We start from the raw sequence: 17,926 nt of genomic DNA on the forward strand, positions 1-17,926 counted from the left end.
CTAAGGACAAGGTATGACAGCAATCCATGCCTTGGTTTAGTTTTCCTGGCACTGTTTCCAAATGCTAACGTTTTAGCAATTGTTGCACAAATCCCATTCAAGTCATGGTACCGATATTAGCATTTTTCTGCGCATCATGTTCAAATCATCTATAAGTGACTTTGTTGAGCTTCACAATCAATTTTAGATACTTCCGGGGGATTTTGATTGTCATAATGTTTCCATAGACTGCTTACAGGGTAACGAAACCAATATGACATTTTGTAATTGGGTGAACTATCCCCTGAACAATTGGAGGTTCTCACCTGGTGACCTGAGTTCTGGTGTTGAAGTCCAGTGCCCTCATAGACTGTAGCACCTCCACACAGCCCATATACTACACAGGAAATAGAGAGGAGACACATATGAACAGGGATGCCACTTCCTACAGCACTCCTCTCCATACAGCCCATACACTACACAGGAAACAGGAAAGGAACTCATATGAACTAGGATTCAATTTCCTCCAGAACACCCACACTGACCGGAGGTGCAGATGGAAAGATGGACAGACAAGAGAATAGATCATTTTGAGAGAGCAACAGAAAAATAGACAGATATACATCCTACAAACTGAAAAACAGACAGAACAACCAACTCTTACCCGTACTGAGTAGGCAACCCCAGTGGTGCTGACCACGTGGTCTGAGTGTAGCCATCCTCTGGTGGGCTTGTTGACGAAGGAGCCGTGGCGCGTCCACTCATCTCCCCCCAGCTGCCCCCCCTCCACCCGCGCCCTCCTGGACGCCCCACCCAGCCGGTTCATATCCTGCAGAGGGGGGCGATGGGGGGGAGAGGGGGCTGTTAGACAGGGAGGGGGATGAGGAGTGGGAGAGCTGGAACTATTACCCCCTGAAGACCCCAAGGGGGCTTGAGCCCGCTGAGGCCTGCTGGAGACCTTGAGGCCTGGGAGTAGAGTAGCAGAGACACCCAGGCAAAGGGCTCCCATCCTGGGGAAGAAGGAACAGAGCGTGGTGGGGCTGTTCTCGGCCCGGCGGGGGGAGGAAGGGGGGAGGATGGGGGTGAGAGAGGAGGAGGAGAGGGAGGAGGGTAGCCCAGGAGGGGTGAGGGGGGTTGCGGGGGTGGAAGGGGGGAGGGAGAAAGGGTTGGAGTTGGTATCGTCATTCGAACTGAGAGATTCACTCCGGAAGTGAGTGTACTTAGTTTTAGGGACCAGCTCCATCATGGATCTGAGATGTTCAATGTTATTTCAGTGTTTCTCTAACAAGTCCACACTCTCTGGTGTGATTCAGTCTGAACAACAACGGTGGTTCATTCTCTCTTTCTCTGTATTATCAGTCTCTCGCTCAAAAACACGCTCGTCTTTCTTTCCCTCTCAGTGACCGTTGTCTTTCCGTCCGCCCTGTTTTATTCCCTCCCGTCATTGTCAGGCAGTGCGGCAGACTGCGCAAGAAACACCTTCATCTACAAGACAGAGGAGAGCAGCAAGAGGAGCGATTGAAGATCAGAGGGGATCACTCTCTAAGAGTCTAACCCAGCACACTGATGGAGTGATACTCAGAGTTGTTCGGTGTCTACGCGGTCAGTCTTACAACATTTTATGACTTTCAATCCACAGAAATGAATGCCACTTTCCAATAGACAGAATCAAAAATGATTTTTGTGATCAAGTATGCAGCACCTGTTCTGAAAAATGCTGTTTGAGCACATCAGCATGTCAACTAATGTAGCATGGCACTTAAGTCCAGTTGTTCATCTTTGAGCACCATGGAGATTCCACATACAACCTCAGAATGTGATTGTCTATTGACACAGACACTCAGGTGGTATGAGTTACTGCATCAAGGGGCCTACCCTCATGTGTCTGTGTGTGTTAGCACGTGTTGGAGTAGAAACCTACTCTACTGCCTGTAAATGACACAGAGTGTGTGAGTCTGTGGTGTGTGTGTGCGCGTTTCAGCGTGTCTGTCGGGGCAGTAGCTCACTAGCCTCTCTTGCCTGACATGGGCCCATAAAAACCCTATCAGCTGCAAACGAGTAGATCAGAAGGGACACACACGCACACAGGGCTGATTCACACACACTGCCAAGACACAGCAGTGACGGGTCGATACAACAGAGTTAGATTATCTGCAGAGCTTAATAGGGCAAAGTTCTGTTAAGACCTGCTGATCTATGGCCAGACACCAATTCTGGCAGGGAAAATCTCTCTATTCCTCTCTCTCTTTATCCCTCCTGCTTTATTCCTCTCTCTCTTTATCCCTCCTGTTTTATTCCTCTCTCTCTTTATCCCTCCTGTTTTATTCCTCTCTCTTTATCCCTCCTGCTTTTTATTCCTCTCTCTCTTTATTCCTCTCTCTTTATCCCTCCTGCTTTTTATTCCTCTCTCTCTTTATCCCTCTCTCTCTTTATCCCGCTCTCTCTTTATCCCGCTCTCTCTTTATCCCGCTCTCTCTTTACCCCTCCTGCTTTTTATTCCTCTCTCTTTATCCCCCTCTCTCTTTATCCCTCTCTCTCTTTATCCCTCTCTCTCTTTATCCCGCTCTCTCTTTACCCCTCCTGCTTTTTATTCCTCTCTCTTTATCCCCCTCTCTCTTTATCCCTCTCTCTCTTTATCCCTCTCTCTCTTTATCCCGCTCTCTCTTTATCCCGCTCTCTCTTTACCCCTCCTGCTTTTTATTCCTCTCTCTTTATCCCCCTCTCTCTTTATCCCTCTCTCTTTACCCCTCTCTCTCTCTTTATCCCTCTCTCTCTTTATCCCTCTCTCTTTATCCCCCTCTCTCTTTATCCCCCTCTCTCTTTATCCCTCTCTCTCTTTATCCCGCTCTCTCTTAGCCCGCTCTCTCTTTATCCCTCCTCTCTTTATCCCTCTCTTTATCCCCCTCTCTCTTTATCCCTCTCTCTCTTTATCCCTCTCTCTCTTATCCCGCTCTCTCTTTAGCCCGCTCTCTCTTTATCCCGCTCTCTCTATCCCTCCTGCTTTTATTCCTCTCTCTTTATCCCCCTCTCTCTTATCCCTCTCTCTTTATCCCTCTCTCTCTTTATCCCTCTCTCTTTATCCCTCTCTCTTTATCCCCCTCTCTCTTTATCCCCCTCTCTCTTTATCCCTCTCTCTCTTTATCCCGCTCTCTCTTTATCCCGCTCTCTCTTTATCCCTCTCTCTCTTTATCCCGCTCTCTCTTTAGCCCGCTCTCTCTTTATCCCGCTCTCTCTTTATCCCTCCTGCTTTTTATTCCTCTCTCTTTATCCCCCTCTCTCTTTATCCCTCTCTCTCTTTATCCCTCTCTCTCTTTATCCCTCTCTCTCTTTACCCCTCCTGCTTTTTATCCCTCTCTCTCTTTATCCCTCTCTCTCTTTATCCCTCTCTCTCTTTATCCCTCTCTCTCTTTATCCCTCTCTCTCTTTATCCCTCTCTCTCTTTATCCCTCTCTCTCTTTATCCCTCTCTCTCTTTATCCCCCTCTCTCTTTATCCCCCTCTCTCTTTATCCCCCTCTCTCTTTATCCCCCTCTCTCTTTATCCCGCTCTCTCTTTATCCCGCTCTCTCTTTATCCCGCTCTCTCTTTATCCCTCCTGCTTTTTATTCCTCTCTCTTTATCCCCCTCTCTCTTTATCCCTCTCTCTCTTTATCCCGCTCTCTCTTTATCCCGCTCTCTCTTTATCCCGCTCTCTCTTTATCCCTCCTGCTTTTTATTCCTCTCTCTTTATCCCCCTCTCTCTTTATCCCTCTCTCTCTTTATCCCTCTCTCTCTTTATCCCTCTCTCTCTTTACCCCTCTCTCTCTTTACCCCTCCTGCTTTTTATTCCTCTCTCTTTATCCCCCTCTCTCTTTATCCCTCTCTCTCTTTATCCCTCTCTCTCTTTATCCCTCTCTCTCTTTACCCCTCCTGCTTTTTATCCCTCTCTCTCTTTACCCCTCCTGCTTTTTATTCCTCTCTCTTTATCCCCCTCTCTCTTTATCCCTCTCTCTCTTTATCCCTCTCTCTCTTTATCCCTCTCTCTCTTTACCCCTCCTGCTTTTTATCCCTCTCTCTCTTTATCCCGCTCTCTCTTTATCCCCCTCTCTCTTTATCCCTCTCTCTCTTTATCCCGCTCTCTCTTTATCCCTCCTGCTTTTTATTCCTCTCTCTTTATCCCCCTCTCTCTTTATCCCTCTCTCTCTTTATCCCTCTCTCTCTTTATCCCTCTCTCTCTTTACCCCTCCTGCTTTTTATCCCTCTCTCTCTTTATCCCGCTCTCTCTTTATCCCCCTCTCTCTTTATCCCTCTCTCTCTTTATCCCTCTCTCTCTTTATCCCTCTCTCTTTATCCCTCTCTCTTTATCCCTCTCTCTCTTTATCCCCCTCTCTCTTTATCCCTCTCTCTTTATCCCTCTCTCTTTATCCCTCTCTCTCTTTATCCCTCTCTCTCTTTATCCCTCTCTCTCTTTATCCCTCTCTCTCTTTATCCCTCTCTCTCTTTATCCCTCTCTCTTTATCCCGCTCTCTCTTTATCCCGCTCTCTCTTTATCCCGCTCTCTCTTTATACCGCTCTCTCTTTACCCCTCCTGCTTTTTATTCCTCTCTCTTTATCCCCCTCTCTCTTTATCCCTCTCTCTCTTTATCCCGCTCTCTCTTTATCCCGCTCTCTCTTTATCCCGCTCTCTCTTTATCTCGCTCTCTCTTTACCCCTCGTGCTTTTTATTCCTCTCTCTTTATCCCCCTCTCTCTTTATCCCCCTCTCTCTTTATCCCTCTCTCTCTTTATCCCTCTCTCTCTTTACCCCTCTCTCTTTACCCCTCCTGCTTTTTATTCCTCTCTCTTTATCCCCCTCTCTCTTTATCCCCCTCTCTCTTTATCCCTCTCTCTCTTTATCCCTCTCTCTCTTTATCCCTCTCTCTCTTTATCCCTCTCTCTTTATCCCCCTCTCTCTTTATCCCCCTCTCTCTTTATCCCTCTCTCTCTTTATCCCTCTCTCTCTTTATCCCTCTCTCTCTTTATCCCCCTCTCTCTTTATCCCCCTCTCTCTTTATCCCCCTCTCTCTTTATCCCCCCTCTCTCTTTATCCCCCTCTCTCTTTATCCCCCTCTCTCTCTTTATTCCTCTCTCTCTTTATCCCTCTCTCTCTTTATCCCTCTCTCTCTTTATCCCTCTCTCTCTTTATCCCTCTCTCTCTTTATCCCTCTCTCTCTTTATCCCCCTCTCTCTTTATCCCCCTCTCTCTTTATCCCCCTCTCTCTTTATCCCCCTCTCTCTTTATCCCCCTCTCTCTTTATCCCTCTCTCTCTTTATCCCTCTCTCTTTATCCCTCTCTCTTTATCCCTCCTGCTTTTTATTCCTCTCTCTTTATCCCTCTCTCTCTTTATCCCTCTCTCTTTATCCCTCTCTCTTTATCCCTCTCTCTCTTTATCCCTCTCTCTCTTTATCCCTCTCTCTCTTTATCCCTCTCTCTCTTTATCCTCTCTCTCTTTATCCCTCTCTCTTTATCCCTCTCTCTTTATCCCTCTCTCTTTATCCCTCCTGCTTTTTATTCCTCCTGCTCTTTATCCCTCCTGCTTTTTATTCCTCTCTCTTTATCCCTCCTGCTTTTTATTCCTCTCTCTCTTTATCCCTCCTGCTTTTTATTCCTCTCTCTTTATCCCTCCTGCTTTTTATTCCTCTCTCTCTTTATTCCTCTTTCTCTCCTGTGAGCAGCTTTGTTTTTCAGGTTCCAAGGCTGCTGGACAATACTCCTAAGTAATTTAACTCTTCCTTCTCTATACTCTTTCACTCGCTCTTTCTCACCCACTCCCTCTCTCTCTTTTCCTCACTCCCTCCCTCTCTCTCTTTATCCCTCTCTCTTTATCCCTCCTGCTTTTTATTCCTCCTGCTCTTTATCCCTCCTGCTTTTTATTCCTCTCTCTTTATCCCTCCTGCTTTTTATTCCTCTCTCTCTTTATCCCTCCTGCTTTTTATTCCTCTCTCTTTATCCCTCCTGCTTTTTATTCCTCTCTCTCTTTATTCCTCTTTCTCTCCTGTGAGCAGCTTTGTTTTTCAGGTTCCAAGGCTGCTGGACAATACTCCTAAGTAATTTAACTCTTCCTTCTCTATACTCTTTCACTCGCTCTTTCTCACCCACTCCCTCTCTCTCTTTTCCTCACTCCCTCCCTCTCTCTCTTTTCCTCACTCCCTCCCTCTCTCTCTTTTCCTCACTCCCTCTCTCTCTTCCTCACTCCCTCTCTCTCTTCCTCACTCCCTCCCTCACTCCCTCCCTCACTACCTCCCTCTCTTCCTCACTCCCTCCTCTCCCTCTTCCTCACTCCCTATCTCTCTCTCTTCCTCACTCCCTATCTCTCTCTCTTCCTCACTCCCTCTCTCTCTCTCTTCCTCACTCCCTCTCTCTCTCTCTTCCTCACTCCCTCTCTCTCTCTCTTCCTCACTCCCTCTCTCTCTCTCTTCCTCACTCCCTCTCTCTCTCTCTTCCTCACTCCCTCTCTCTCTCTCTTCCTCACTCCCTCTCTCTCTCTCTTCCTCACTCCCTCTCTCTCTCTTCCTCACTCCCTCTCTCTCTTCCTCCAGATGGTCTCGTGTCCTCTCTGGATGGCCTTGGCTTTCTCCCTCCCTTTCTCCCCCTCTTCCTCTCTCTTCCTCCAGATCACCTCCTGGGCGGTTTCTCTCCCTTTCTCTGCACTTCTCTCTCCCCTCAGCTTGTCCTCTCCTATCCTCTCCTGGAATCCCTCTCTCCTCCTCCACACGGTTTTCTGTGCCTCCCTCAGTAGCCGCTGCACTTCCTCCTTCTCTCGCTCCACCACTTCCTGCCTTCTCTTCCAAATGATCTCTCGCTCCCCCTCTCCCCGCCCCTCGTCTCCTTTCCCGTTCTCCAGACTGTCCTCTTAAACAGTCCCTCTACTTTAAAGATTGTCTGTCTCTCTCCACACTCACTCACTCTGTAACTACAGCCAGAGTCTATACAATGCACATAACCTAGTAACAGACACCACTAGATAAGAAAACACCAGATGCTGGGCTTGTCCCTGACTGAAGTTTCTGATATGGCTAAAACAGTAGGTAGAGCTGTTCTAGAACATTGCTGCCCTGGTTAGAGTGGATACGTTCTGGAGCACCATAGCATCAGAAGTGCTAGAGTTGGAGAAGTTGCCTTTTTCTGGTTACAGAAACAGTGACACACACAGTGGGGATGTAACAAGAGAGAATGTAGGTCATTGGCTGATGACACCACCGGTGGGATTGTTTTGATGACAATGAGACCTGAATGGTACTGGAGGCTTGTTAGAGAACTCAATCACCCAGTCATTACACTCAATTAAACCTCCCTCCCCTCTCTCTCGCTCTCCTCACTGATACAACAGAAACAGTCTTGTTTAAACAAGCCAATAGTCAGTTACCTGAGAGAAGCATGTGTATTTCTTGACACAGTATGGTCCAGTACTAGCCTAACTAGAAACACAGGAGCTAACTACAGTCCGAACAATCTGCATAGTCCATCCAAAGAGAAAACTAAAGTTGTCTTACATGAACAGTCTCCAGCTGCAAGACACAACTCACAGAAGTGAATAGTGGAGGTTGAACCTGTAATATAACTCCAGGGGCTTGTCAGCTCACATATCAGTGTTGTTTCCAGCACTTTACACATGTTCTAACCATTACTCTGCCAGGTTTGATCCACTGAGATAAAACTTTGTAACAGATTGACAATTTGGCACCAAAAGTTTCACGATGATACCAGAGAAAGTAGACTTTCAACAACAAGCGCTAACGGCTAAAGCCCTGTATGTTTGGAAGCAGAGGGTTACCAGCTAGCCGTTTGATTTTGGCTGCCTAGCAACAGACAGAGGGACGCTCACTCGATCACACCAGTCTAGCACCAGAGGGTCTGTCTACGGAGCCTGCCACAGCACTCACTAGCTAACGTCTCCTCCCAGACAGAGAGCACCAGAACACATCAGGATACAGACTGTGATTAGCTATGAAGTGCAATGTAGGGGCTATGAAGGGCTTTTAAGGTCTTACGACAGCCTACGGCAGGCTCTTAGCACAGCCTAAGTGTCTTTGCATAACTACAAAAGTCTTCCATTATAGTCTATGCTCTAATGTCTATTTGTCCTAGTGCTGTAGCACTACCAGTGGAATGCTAACTGCAGGCTAGATGGTCAGATTGCGACGGTCAATTAGTGGCTGTAGCCAACGTGTCCCGTGTCGCTCACCTGGTGGAGCATTAGGCTTGCAACGCCAGGGTTGTGGGTTCGATTCCTACAGGGGACCAGTACGAACAAGTATGCACTCACAACTCTAAGTCGCTCTGGAAAAGAGTGTGTGCTAAATGACTAAAATATACATGTCAACACGGATGAACGTATAGTGTTGCGTTCAATTGTGAAACGCTAGCAACACTCACTAACAGTGACGAGATGTCACAAACATAGCCAACGAGTCAGTTAGCAAACATACATAGGTTAACACTAGTAAATGCTAATACAGCAGGTTTAACCCTCGCCCTGCCAGATGTTAGTGCACAGAATAAAACACAGTGTAGGTCAGACGAGTGCAGAGTACAGCGCCCTCTACCTGAGGAGAGGTCCTGATTCTCCTACACACAGATAGAAAACACACACAACAAGTAGAGAAAGTCACCACTACACTAACACATAAACAACACACAGTTGACGATACCAGTTAAGACTACACAGTTCCACAGCTGTACAAAGTGAATATGTCCACATACAGTATCAGTAGAATCATCTGATTATAATCCAGACTTGTCCAGTCATTTCTGACATCGGCTTGGTATACCACCTGTCCAGGTCAGGATGCTAGTTAACGGCAAAGATGGCACAGCACAAGCTAAAGAGAGAGAACGAGAGATATACCTCATGGCAAACCAGTAAGAACACTGCATCAAATTCAGTCTAGAATTCTAGACAGAGCCTACATTTAGATAAATAGGTTAGAGGTTCTACACACTAACACCCCACCAGTAGTCTGGTCCAGTCTAGGGTCCTGTCTAGACTGTTTCTCCTGGTCGTCACCACCCTAGACAGACACGTATAGAAAGAACAGCACCAGTGTTTGAAATAAGAGAAAAAGACTCAAAAGAACTTTACATCTCAGTCTGTCTCCGACTGCGGCGGATGCAAGTTGCCGTGGCAACAGACATTAAAAGAGAAGCCTGCTCAGGATCTATATTGAGAAATCCTGACAGCGCCAGAAACATCTCAGACAAAGAGATAAGACTTCTTCCACAAATCAGAGCCCCGCAGCAGCTAAGCAGAGCTGAGACGGACCCATTACGGTCTTTAACATCTAACTGGAGAAACTACAGCCGGTCTGCCAGCCAGAGACTCCTGGAGGGATCAATACCACTCAGGAAATGATCAAAGTTTGGCCCACGTCGCACCGGCCATAAAACCAAATCAATGTTGACATCCCAACCTGGCTGATTCCAGACTCTGGCTAGGACACATGGATTAACACAACATATATTGCTTCAGAGGATGAAATACTTTCATATATGATAGTCAATATTAATATCAATAAACTTTACTAATCACAAAAGCTAACACTTTAGAAAAGAATTGCATAACAACAACCTGGATGTTTTCCTGTACAGTCCTAACTGTTAGGTAAGTAAAGACAAAGGTGGTGATTGTATAATAATCTGCAGAGCAGGTTTTTTTCCACCTATAATTGTTTATTTTACAAAACAAAATGTATTTTTTTTGTTTTGAGTTGTGAATAAATTCCTTGAGAACTCTTCCTTTGCTTCAAGAGTGAATGAAAAATGTAAAACAATTGTTCCTTATTTTGGGTTAGACAGAGTAGAGGTGATTATCCGTAGCATGGTATTAACAGAGCTCCATATTCACATCAGAACCATATTCATGTTTAAACACCCTTTCTCTCTCCTCTCTTCCACTCGTTTAAATCACAAAGTCATTGCCAGATTGCATATCCTCTCCATCTATCCTCTCCTCCGCTTGTCCTCCTCCTCTTCCCCGTCTCAGCGGAATGTGAAACAGCAGAACGGCAGGGCTGAACAACAGCACTCCTTCATTGTCTTCCTCTCCTCCTCTTGCTTTGCTCTCTCATCCCCCTTTGCTTTCCTTCCAGCTCTGTCTGAGTGAGAGACGAGCCCGCTATCTATCCTCTCCTTCTCCCTCTCTGTCTATCTGTCTGTCTGGGTGATGCCGCCTCTCTCTCTCTCTCACGCTCATGCGCTGCTGCTTTTTTCCTCTGTCTCATCCGCTCACCCCTCCTCCCCTCGCTCCTTCCATTTCCCTCCCTCCCTCCCTCCTTCCATTTCCTTTCCCTCCCTCCTTCCATTTCCTTTCCCTACCTCCTTCCATTTCCCTCCCCTTTCCCTCTCTGCTCCCCTTTTCCCCTCTCCCACTTTGCAGTCTAAATCATTTAACAGTATATGCACGCGTGTGCACTGAGCGTTGCGCTCTCCCACACACACACACACTAGGGGAAGGACAACGGGATGGATGGAGGAGGGGATGGAGATAGTAGAGCCCACATGGGCTGTTTTCCCTCTAAAAGGCTCCTCCCCCTTATTCCTGTTTGGTAACCTGAGAACCAGAGGGAGAGATTGAATTGAGATGGAGGGAAAGAGAAAAGAGGAGGGAAACAGACAGAGGAAGAGAGGGAGGGGAGAGTCTCTCTCTCGACAGACAGACAGACAGACAGACAGACAGACAGACAGACAGACAGACAGACAGACAGACAGACCAGACAGACCACACAGACCAGAGATGCAGGCTGATGAGGGCATTGATGTACACGGCCAAATATGGACACTTAACCTGACAATGCCAAGCAGCTACTGTACCACTTGAGTTCACCGCTGGTAAAGAACAGGTTATTATCTCACAAACAGGACAGTAACAACAGAAACAATACACTTGATGTGGCTGTCAAGATACATATTCTTCAAGTCTTAAAAAGAAAAGAGAAAACCAAAGTGATCAGTGGACCAAGTGAGAACCGAGATTCAGACAGAAACACAGAAGATCTAGAACTGCAGAACCGCTAGAGAGACAGAATCAGGGAGAGAACCACAGAACCCACGTCAACACCTCAGCGTTACAAAGCGTTGCCCACAGAGAGAGTGATTGTTGAACGCACACCCACAGTGTGATGACACCGTTCACCATACAGATCACAGCGGTATACAGAGTGATTGTTGTGATTGTTGAACGCACACACAGCAACCCCACACCAGGCCCTGCACCAGCGTAACACACACACACACACCACACACACACACACACACACACACACAGCTCTAAATGGCTTAGACATACAAATAAACAATGTCCTTTACAGCAGGGAGATGCTGACAGTGGGAGGAGCAACCAGCAACCCATATGCCTCTGTGTGTGTGTGTCTCAAGTTCTTACCACGTATTCCATGGGACAACACTGACTGCCTGTGAGTGTCTGTAACCCTAAAAACACCAAGCGCACATCAGCACACGGTACACACACTCTTAACCAATCACTGAGCGTTGTACATGTAGCGAATCATAGTTCTCCTAAAGGATCCCCTCACAAACACTTGGGTTGGAGCATGCATTGCTCCCGGGATCAGCTGTGGAGAGAGTCATGTGACCTTCTTGCTCAGGTGAGCGCAAAGGTACACACACACGTTAGGCAAGCTGTTTTTGTATCCCCACATACCAAAGACTGTGTGTGTGTGTGTGTGTGTGTGTGTGTGTGTGTGTGTGTGTGTGTGTGTGTGTGTGTGTGTGTGTGTGTGTATTGAGCATGTTCAGACACACATTGTGGAATTCAAGGAATTACTTACAGGGACTAGTCAAATAAATCCAGACAACAGCTTTCCTTCCCAAAATCCGTCATAAGTGTACACACACGCACAACATATAACCGTGTCAGGTGGTGTGTTGTGAATGTGACAGAACAGGTCCAGAAATAGTCAGGTTATTGAGGGTATATCAATGTGATTAGGGGGTGGTATGGACATTAGATTAGCCAGGCCTTCAGCATTCAGCAGGCCCAACCACCTGACCGACCAGTTAACAGTTCTACATGTGAGACAAACAGATAGGGGGAAACAAAACGAAACTCTGTCCCTTCCTCTCTCCCTCTTTTTCGCTCTCCTTTCCTCTCTCCTCGTTATATTCTCACTCTGTCGCTATCCTCGTTTTATTCTCAGTCTATCTGCTCTCCTTCATTCACTTACTCTTGTCTGTTTCCCTTTCTCTCTTTTGTCCGCTCTCTCATTGATTTTCTCTTTTCCTCTCAGGTTCTCCAAGTTTGTCCCCTCCTCTATCCCTCAATACCAAATACTGTAAAACTTCAACTAATATCCCAGGTGTTTATTTGCTTTAAATCACTGAACACAACCGGCGCTTATTTGAGCCAGGCGTCTATTTCCTTAACGCACACAGCTCTTGCTCAATAAAATGTTGAAAAGACTACCACACTGATTGTGACCAGTATAAACATTGTAATAACAAATCCATCGCAGATCAGACATGCAAAGACTAGGCTGCCTATCATACACCCCCGATTTCACGTTTCAGCACCATTATCTCACTCACTCTTGTATCCACCGTAGTGGTGCCGACCATGTCAAACCACACTGCCGTCTCATCCTTTATCTTCTTTTGAACAATCTTTACTGTACTCACTGAATTTCACTTGTAAACAATTAAATTTAGACACGACATGTATTTGAAACAGGTGTTTATTTGCTGGAATGTGTGCCGCTGCCCGGCTATTAACAAGGGACAGGTAGTCTGAAAGTTTTTTTTATTGCCGACTCACATACTGAGCTACTCTCAGACTCAAAACACACACACATTCCCATTCTGCCTGCCTCCTGTCCTGACCACACCGGGTTCCACTCCTATCAGCTAAAAACAAGAAGAAGCAGCTCCAGTGGGCACATGATCACCAACACTGGACAATTGAGGAGTGGAAACATCACCTGGAACGTGACAGCCAGTTCAGTTTACTGTTGCGGCCTGGTCAGTCCACAGACCTCAACCCAATAGAGCATCTTTAGGATGAGATGGAACGGGCCGTTCACAGCATGTATGTACCGCTGTCCAATCTGCAGCAACTGCATGATGCCATGACGCCAACATGGACCAACATCCCTGTGGAACGTTTCCGACACCTTGTAGAATGTCCCAAAGAATTCAGGCTGTTCTGGAGGCAAAGGGGGTCTGACCCGGTACTAGATGGGTGTACCTAATAATCTGTCTGGTGAGTGTTTTAACCTGGGTGTAAAAATGTATATACAGTACCAGTCAAGTTTGGACACTCCTACTCATTATTTTCTTTATTTTTACTATTTTCTACATTGTAGAATAATGGTGTTATTTCATAGTTTTGATGTCTTCACTAAGAGTGCGCAAAGCTATCATATATAAACCAAAGATTCTCAGGGCAGTCACTGCTAGAATTGACTGAATAACAAGATATCTCCCATCAGTCCATCTCTTCTCCCCATGTCCCTCTCCCTTCTGTGTTGCTGCTTTGATGAATATTAACCAATTCTACAGGGCCCCATAAATGCTGTACACACAAACGCACGCGCACACACCTTACTGTCCAGAACAACAGGCCTTAACGGAGATCAATACTTTACAACACACAGGACAGGTCTGTCCAAATCTATACGGACTCGCTCTGACTCATAGCCTGCCCTACACAACTTATGGCCCAAATAAATTGGATAATTCAAGACAACAGCCCAAAGACTGAAGAAACTCAGAGTCGTAAAACTTTATTCACAAGCATACTGGTATGGTAGACAGAGAACTTCTTCACCCCAGCTCTGACTACAGGCTCAGCCAGCCAGGGGAACTATTAGTGTGCAACACTACACAGACTGCACACCATAGGGAACTCAGAGTGTAACACTTTACAGAGAAACAATAAGAAATCCCTGGAAACTGTAGCCTCTGGGCCAGAGCAGGATGTGAGACTGAAACAGTTCCCTTTTAACCTCACAAACCTCCCACACAGAGGTCACACCACACAGACCCAATGCCATGAACCTAGGATGGCAGAAAACAGAATTAGGCACAGAGATGTCATAAAGGAGACGGGAGCTAACCAGTCTATTCATTTCATTCGGTTCCATTCAGTGGACAGGAGTTCCTTTCGCTCCCTGTTCATATGTACTCCTGTTAATAACATCAGACATTAGGATTGTGCCTCTCTAACTGTGCTGACCAAATGTGACCGACAGGAAGCATCAATATATTACTGGCCTGAGTATGAAGCATGTGCAACCCTGATAAAGCTCCCTGTTTTGTATCACAAAAAATCTAATAATCTATGAATAGTGGTATCATAATAATTACTTTGGGACTTGATTATTATATATGCCATTTAGAAGACACTTTTATGCAAAGCATCAAGTAAATACTAGTGGGCCTTTAGTTTAAATGTATCTATGTGGGAGTGAATCTGTCTGCAGCTCAGCATGTAGTCTAAGTGTCTATGTGAAGTGAGTAGGAGGCAGACCAGGGCTGCAGGGCAGGAAGTGGAGCTCAGGTCTCACCATCTCTTCCGCTACGTTATAAGAGACGGACAACCACACACTGAGACCCAGATAACTGCTCCTACAGTGTTTCCACCCATGCTGAAAACTATTTGGGTCCACAATTAAGTGTTACAGTGAAGGACCCAAATAAGTAAAAGGTCATACATATGAATCTTCTTAAAACCATGGAAACAAAACCTCTTCTCGATGCAGATAAGCTGCTGCTGCTCACAACAGCTGAAACAGTATCTTGCCAGCTAAAACAGAGCAGTATCTAGCCAGCTGCTTGGCTTTTTTCTCTGGCAGTGAGCTACATGTCAGACACTGCCTCATATTGATACACAAACTGACGCTGAGTGAAATCCAAGACTGTTGCCAATTGCAACTAAGGGCTGGCACACGTGCGCACACATGCATACATGCACGCGCTCGCACACACTTAATTTTGAGCGGAGATACACACACCTGTCTGACAAATCAAAAGGGAGTTAACGAAAGGTGTCACCCAGCCAAGCTTATCACACAGACAGGACTGATTGGTTCTGCTTTTGATTGATAGGGTCTGCATTAGATTGGGCAGACCCTGTTTGATTGAGAGGGTCTGAGGTGGATTGTGAAGCTCTGTGTCAGACAGGATGTCTTTGATTGACAGATAGACTAATAGATTCGTTGGTAGTTTGTGTGTACGTTTCTATCACTGACATTTCTGTCTCTCAGAGTGTATTATCCCCAGGCCCAGCCATGCAGCAGTCACTCAAGCCTTCCTCCTCTTCATCACCATCAGAGAGATAACCCACTGACAGTGAGTTTAAGGAGTGTGTGAGAGTGTGATATGGGAGCTGGGCATATTATGAAGCAGTCTGTTCAGACACATAGGCCTACCTTTATCCACTCCATCCCTGACCCCTATCTGTCTGGGGTGTCTCCAAACCATCAGAGTGGTCTACTATGATTAAACCTACATCTACTCAGGGTTTTCTAAAGCTAGCCAGCTTTAGTCACATTCCAGCTCATGCTTCATCCGTACTACAACCGTGGATATTGCTTATATGCCTGCTTATATGCCTGCGACCAGACACGTGTCTGGTCGAACGCCAAACTTTTCATTGAGACAAGGCTGAAACATCCATCCATGGGCGAGTCAGTGCCACGTCTTAATTTGTGCAAAATGAAAAGAGTTATGCTGCAAATTCAGCAGGCTGTGGTGTAAAATAGGCTTGTTGAAGTGCCGTCTTTATTTTATTACCGTTAATGCCTTCTTTAGTGTGCTTATCATTACACGAGCACCTTTCCCCCACTCCTATCCATATAATAATTGTATTAAGTTATACACACGTTTTACTTGATTTTATTGGTCTTTAACTCGTGACACTTCATTCAGGATACATGGAGTTAACCCTGAGTAAGCCTGCCCAGGGGCAGGTTAGTTCTGGATTTGTTGCCATAGAAATGTACCTGGCTAAAAGGTGAGCCACTGTCGTGGTACCAGTTATCCCGAGTTGAACTCAAGAGTTGACCAAAGTTACCTCGCTAACTCCTCAAACCACATACGTAGTATAGGGCTCAGGACCAGGCCAGCTGTCGAACAACAGTAGTCCCATCACAGACTGAGGTGTAGGTAACCATAACAACTGTGTGTGTTTACGTATCTGGCCACACCAATACAACCCAAATCATAGGCTAATGAAGGGCCCAGAATCACAGCTTGTTGTTGAATGTTCTGTAAGGCACGTATCCAACTACAGAACACTGTTTTAGTCAAGAGATTGTTACAGATGATTTAAATGATCATTGTTGTCTGAAACAAATAGTTACACTTCCATGACAATCTAGAACCTAGACCTATTGAAACATTAAATCATCTCCATGACAATCTAGAACCTAGACCTATTGAAACATTAAATCATCTCCATGACAATCTAGAACCTAGACCTATTGAAACATTAAATCATCTCCATGACAATCTAGAACCTAGACCTATTGAAACATTAAATCATCTCCATGACAATCTAGAACCTAGACCTATTGAAACATTAAATCATCTCCATGAGAATGCCATCTTGACAATATGCTAAAGATCTATATTGCACATCACAGAAATGTAGTTTAATCCTAACTTCTGATTAGGTTGCTGAAAAAGAACTAGAGCATTTACAGAAAGCCAAAACCAGCCTGTTTAGTCAGACTTTAGATTCAGTTTCTCTAAACCTGTGTGGTAACACTGGGATTCATTTAGTAATATTCTTGCATTAACATGTTTTTACATAGTAAAAATGGTAGCATAGTTTCCATTGCAAGTAGGTCTTGTGGAGTTTACATAAGCGGAATAGTGATCAGTTCCTGTTCCACGTGTAGAAAAACAAACAAAACTCCATATTGCTATAGTAGTACATAAACAACATGTCAATACAAACAATGCTGTTACTTTTCTTGTTACAGTATTAGTACTCATGTAGGTCTATAAAGTGTTTCCAGAACAGTTTAAATGACTGAGTTGGACAACTTGGTGTGAGGAAAGTAATGATATCCCAGGGACCCAGGCCTACAGAACTGACTATTTCTAGTAGCCTATGCAGAAAACCACTTTTATTTTGAAAACACCCAAAAGTGACAACACGGTTGTTTGCGACTTCTGTTGAATGGATAGAATGTTTAATGTGCGGCCTAGGCGAGTTACTTTGTATCACTAGGCTATATTTCGCAATGTTACAATAACTACATTTTTTCGTAGTACGGCCACACTGAACTCAGCAGTCTTGCTAGAATAGATATCAGCAAAATATTGTTTCGCCAACATCGAACTGATGGCACAACAAAAAGTAAGGCAGCCTACAATCGGCCTATAGCAAATAATATTCATCTGTCAGACAGAATGTTATTGCTTTAGTATTCGAATGTCCTAAAACGTCTCTCTACCACGTTACAACACGCAGCCCTTACAATTCAAGCCCAAACCATGCCCAGAGAAGTGTGGTGAACTTTTGTCAGAAGAACTTACCAGCTATCTTCCTCGTCCCTTTTGTGCCTCTTGTTTTCTCCCAGCTGTTGTTGTCCCGTAGGCCTACCTCTAACTAAATTACACAAGTGGCTGAATGTGAAGGTTCAAATCACCAGCTGTCGTACAGTGTGCATATGAATTTCTTTAGAAAGAGGGCTGAAACTTTTCTTCTTTAGTTTCTCTTCCTTTCCTCCCCCTTTCTACCGACACAAAAAAGCCACTTCCGCGAACAAATGGTAACGTCATTTGCCAGTCAGTTTGTGTGGTTCTCTGCACCTGGCCCGCGGTTGAGTGGCCTTGACAGAAAGGGATTGCGCAAAAAGTTAACTTCCCACAATAACAAACCGGCCTACGGTATAACCGAGTAAACTGACATTAAACCACATAGACACAGTCTTTGTTGAATCACACATTATTTGCATAGTGCAACTG

General features: G+C 45.4%; 1 protein-coding gene across 5 annotated transcripts in view; it reads right to left on the bottom strand.

Annotated features, from left to right (window-relative positions):
• Positions 1-17,759, bottom strand: part of LOC139573246 (SHC-transforming protein 1-like) — a 29,402-nt gene extending 11,643 nt beyond the window's left edge. For 2 of the 5 annotated variants that reach the window (XM_071396490.1, XM_071396489.1), the window contains exons 1-2: positions 644-989; positions 306-376 (exon numbers count right to left, since the gene is read on the bottom strand). In XM_071396490.1, the coding sequence (XP_071252591.1) occupies positions 306-376; positions 644-988 (416 nt within the window). In that variant the 5' untranslated portion in view covers position 989. Of the gene's footprint in view, positions 1-305; positions 377-643; positions 2,405-11,375; positions 11,423-17,494 lie in introns of those variants that run through there. The other 3 variants (XM_071396491.1, XM_071396492.1, XM_071396488.1) reach the window with 3 other exon arrangements.
• Positions 17,760-17,926: the final 167 nt, after the last annotated feature.

This window comes from Salvelinus alpinus, chromosome 4 (genome assembly GCF_045679555.1).
Source record: "Salvelinus alpinus chromosome 4, SLU_Salpinus.1, whole genome shotgun sequence".
NCBI classification, from domain to species: Eukaryota; Metazoa; Chordata; class Actinopteri; order Salmoniformes; family Salmonidae; genus Salvelinus; species Salvelinus alpinus.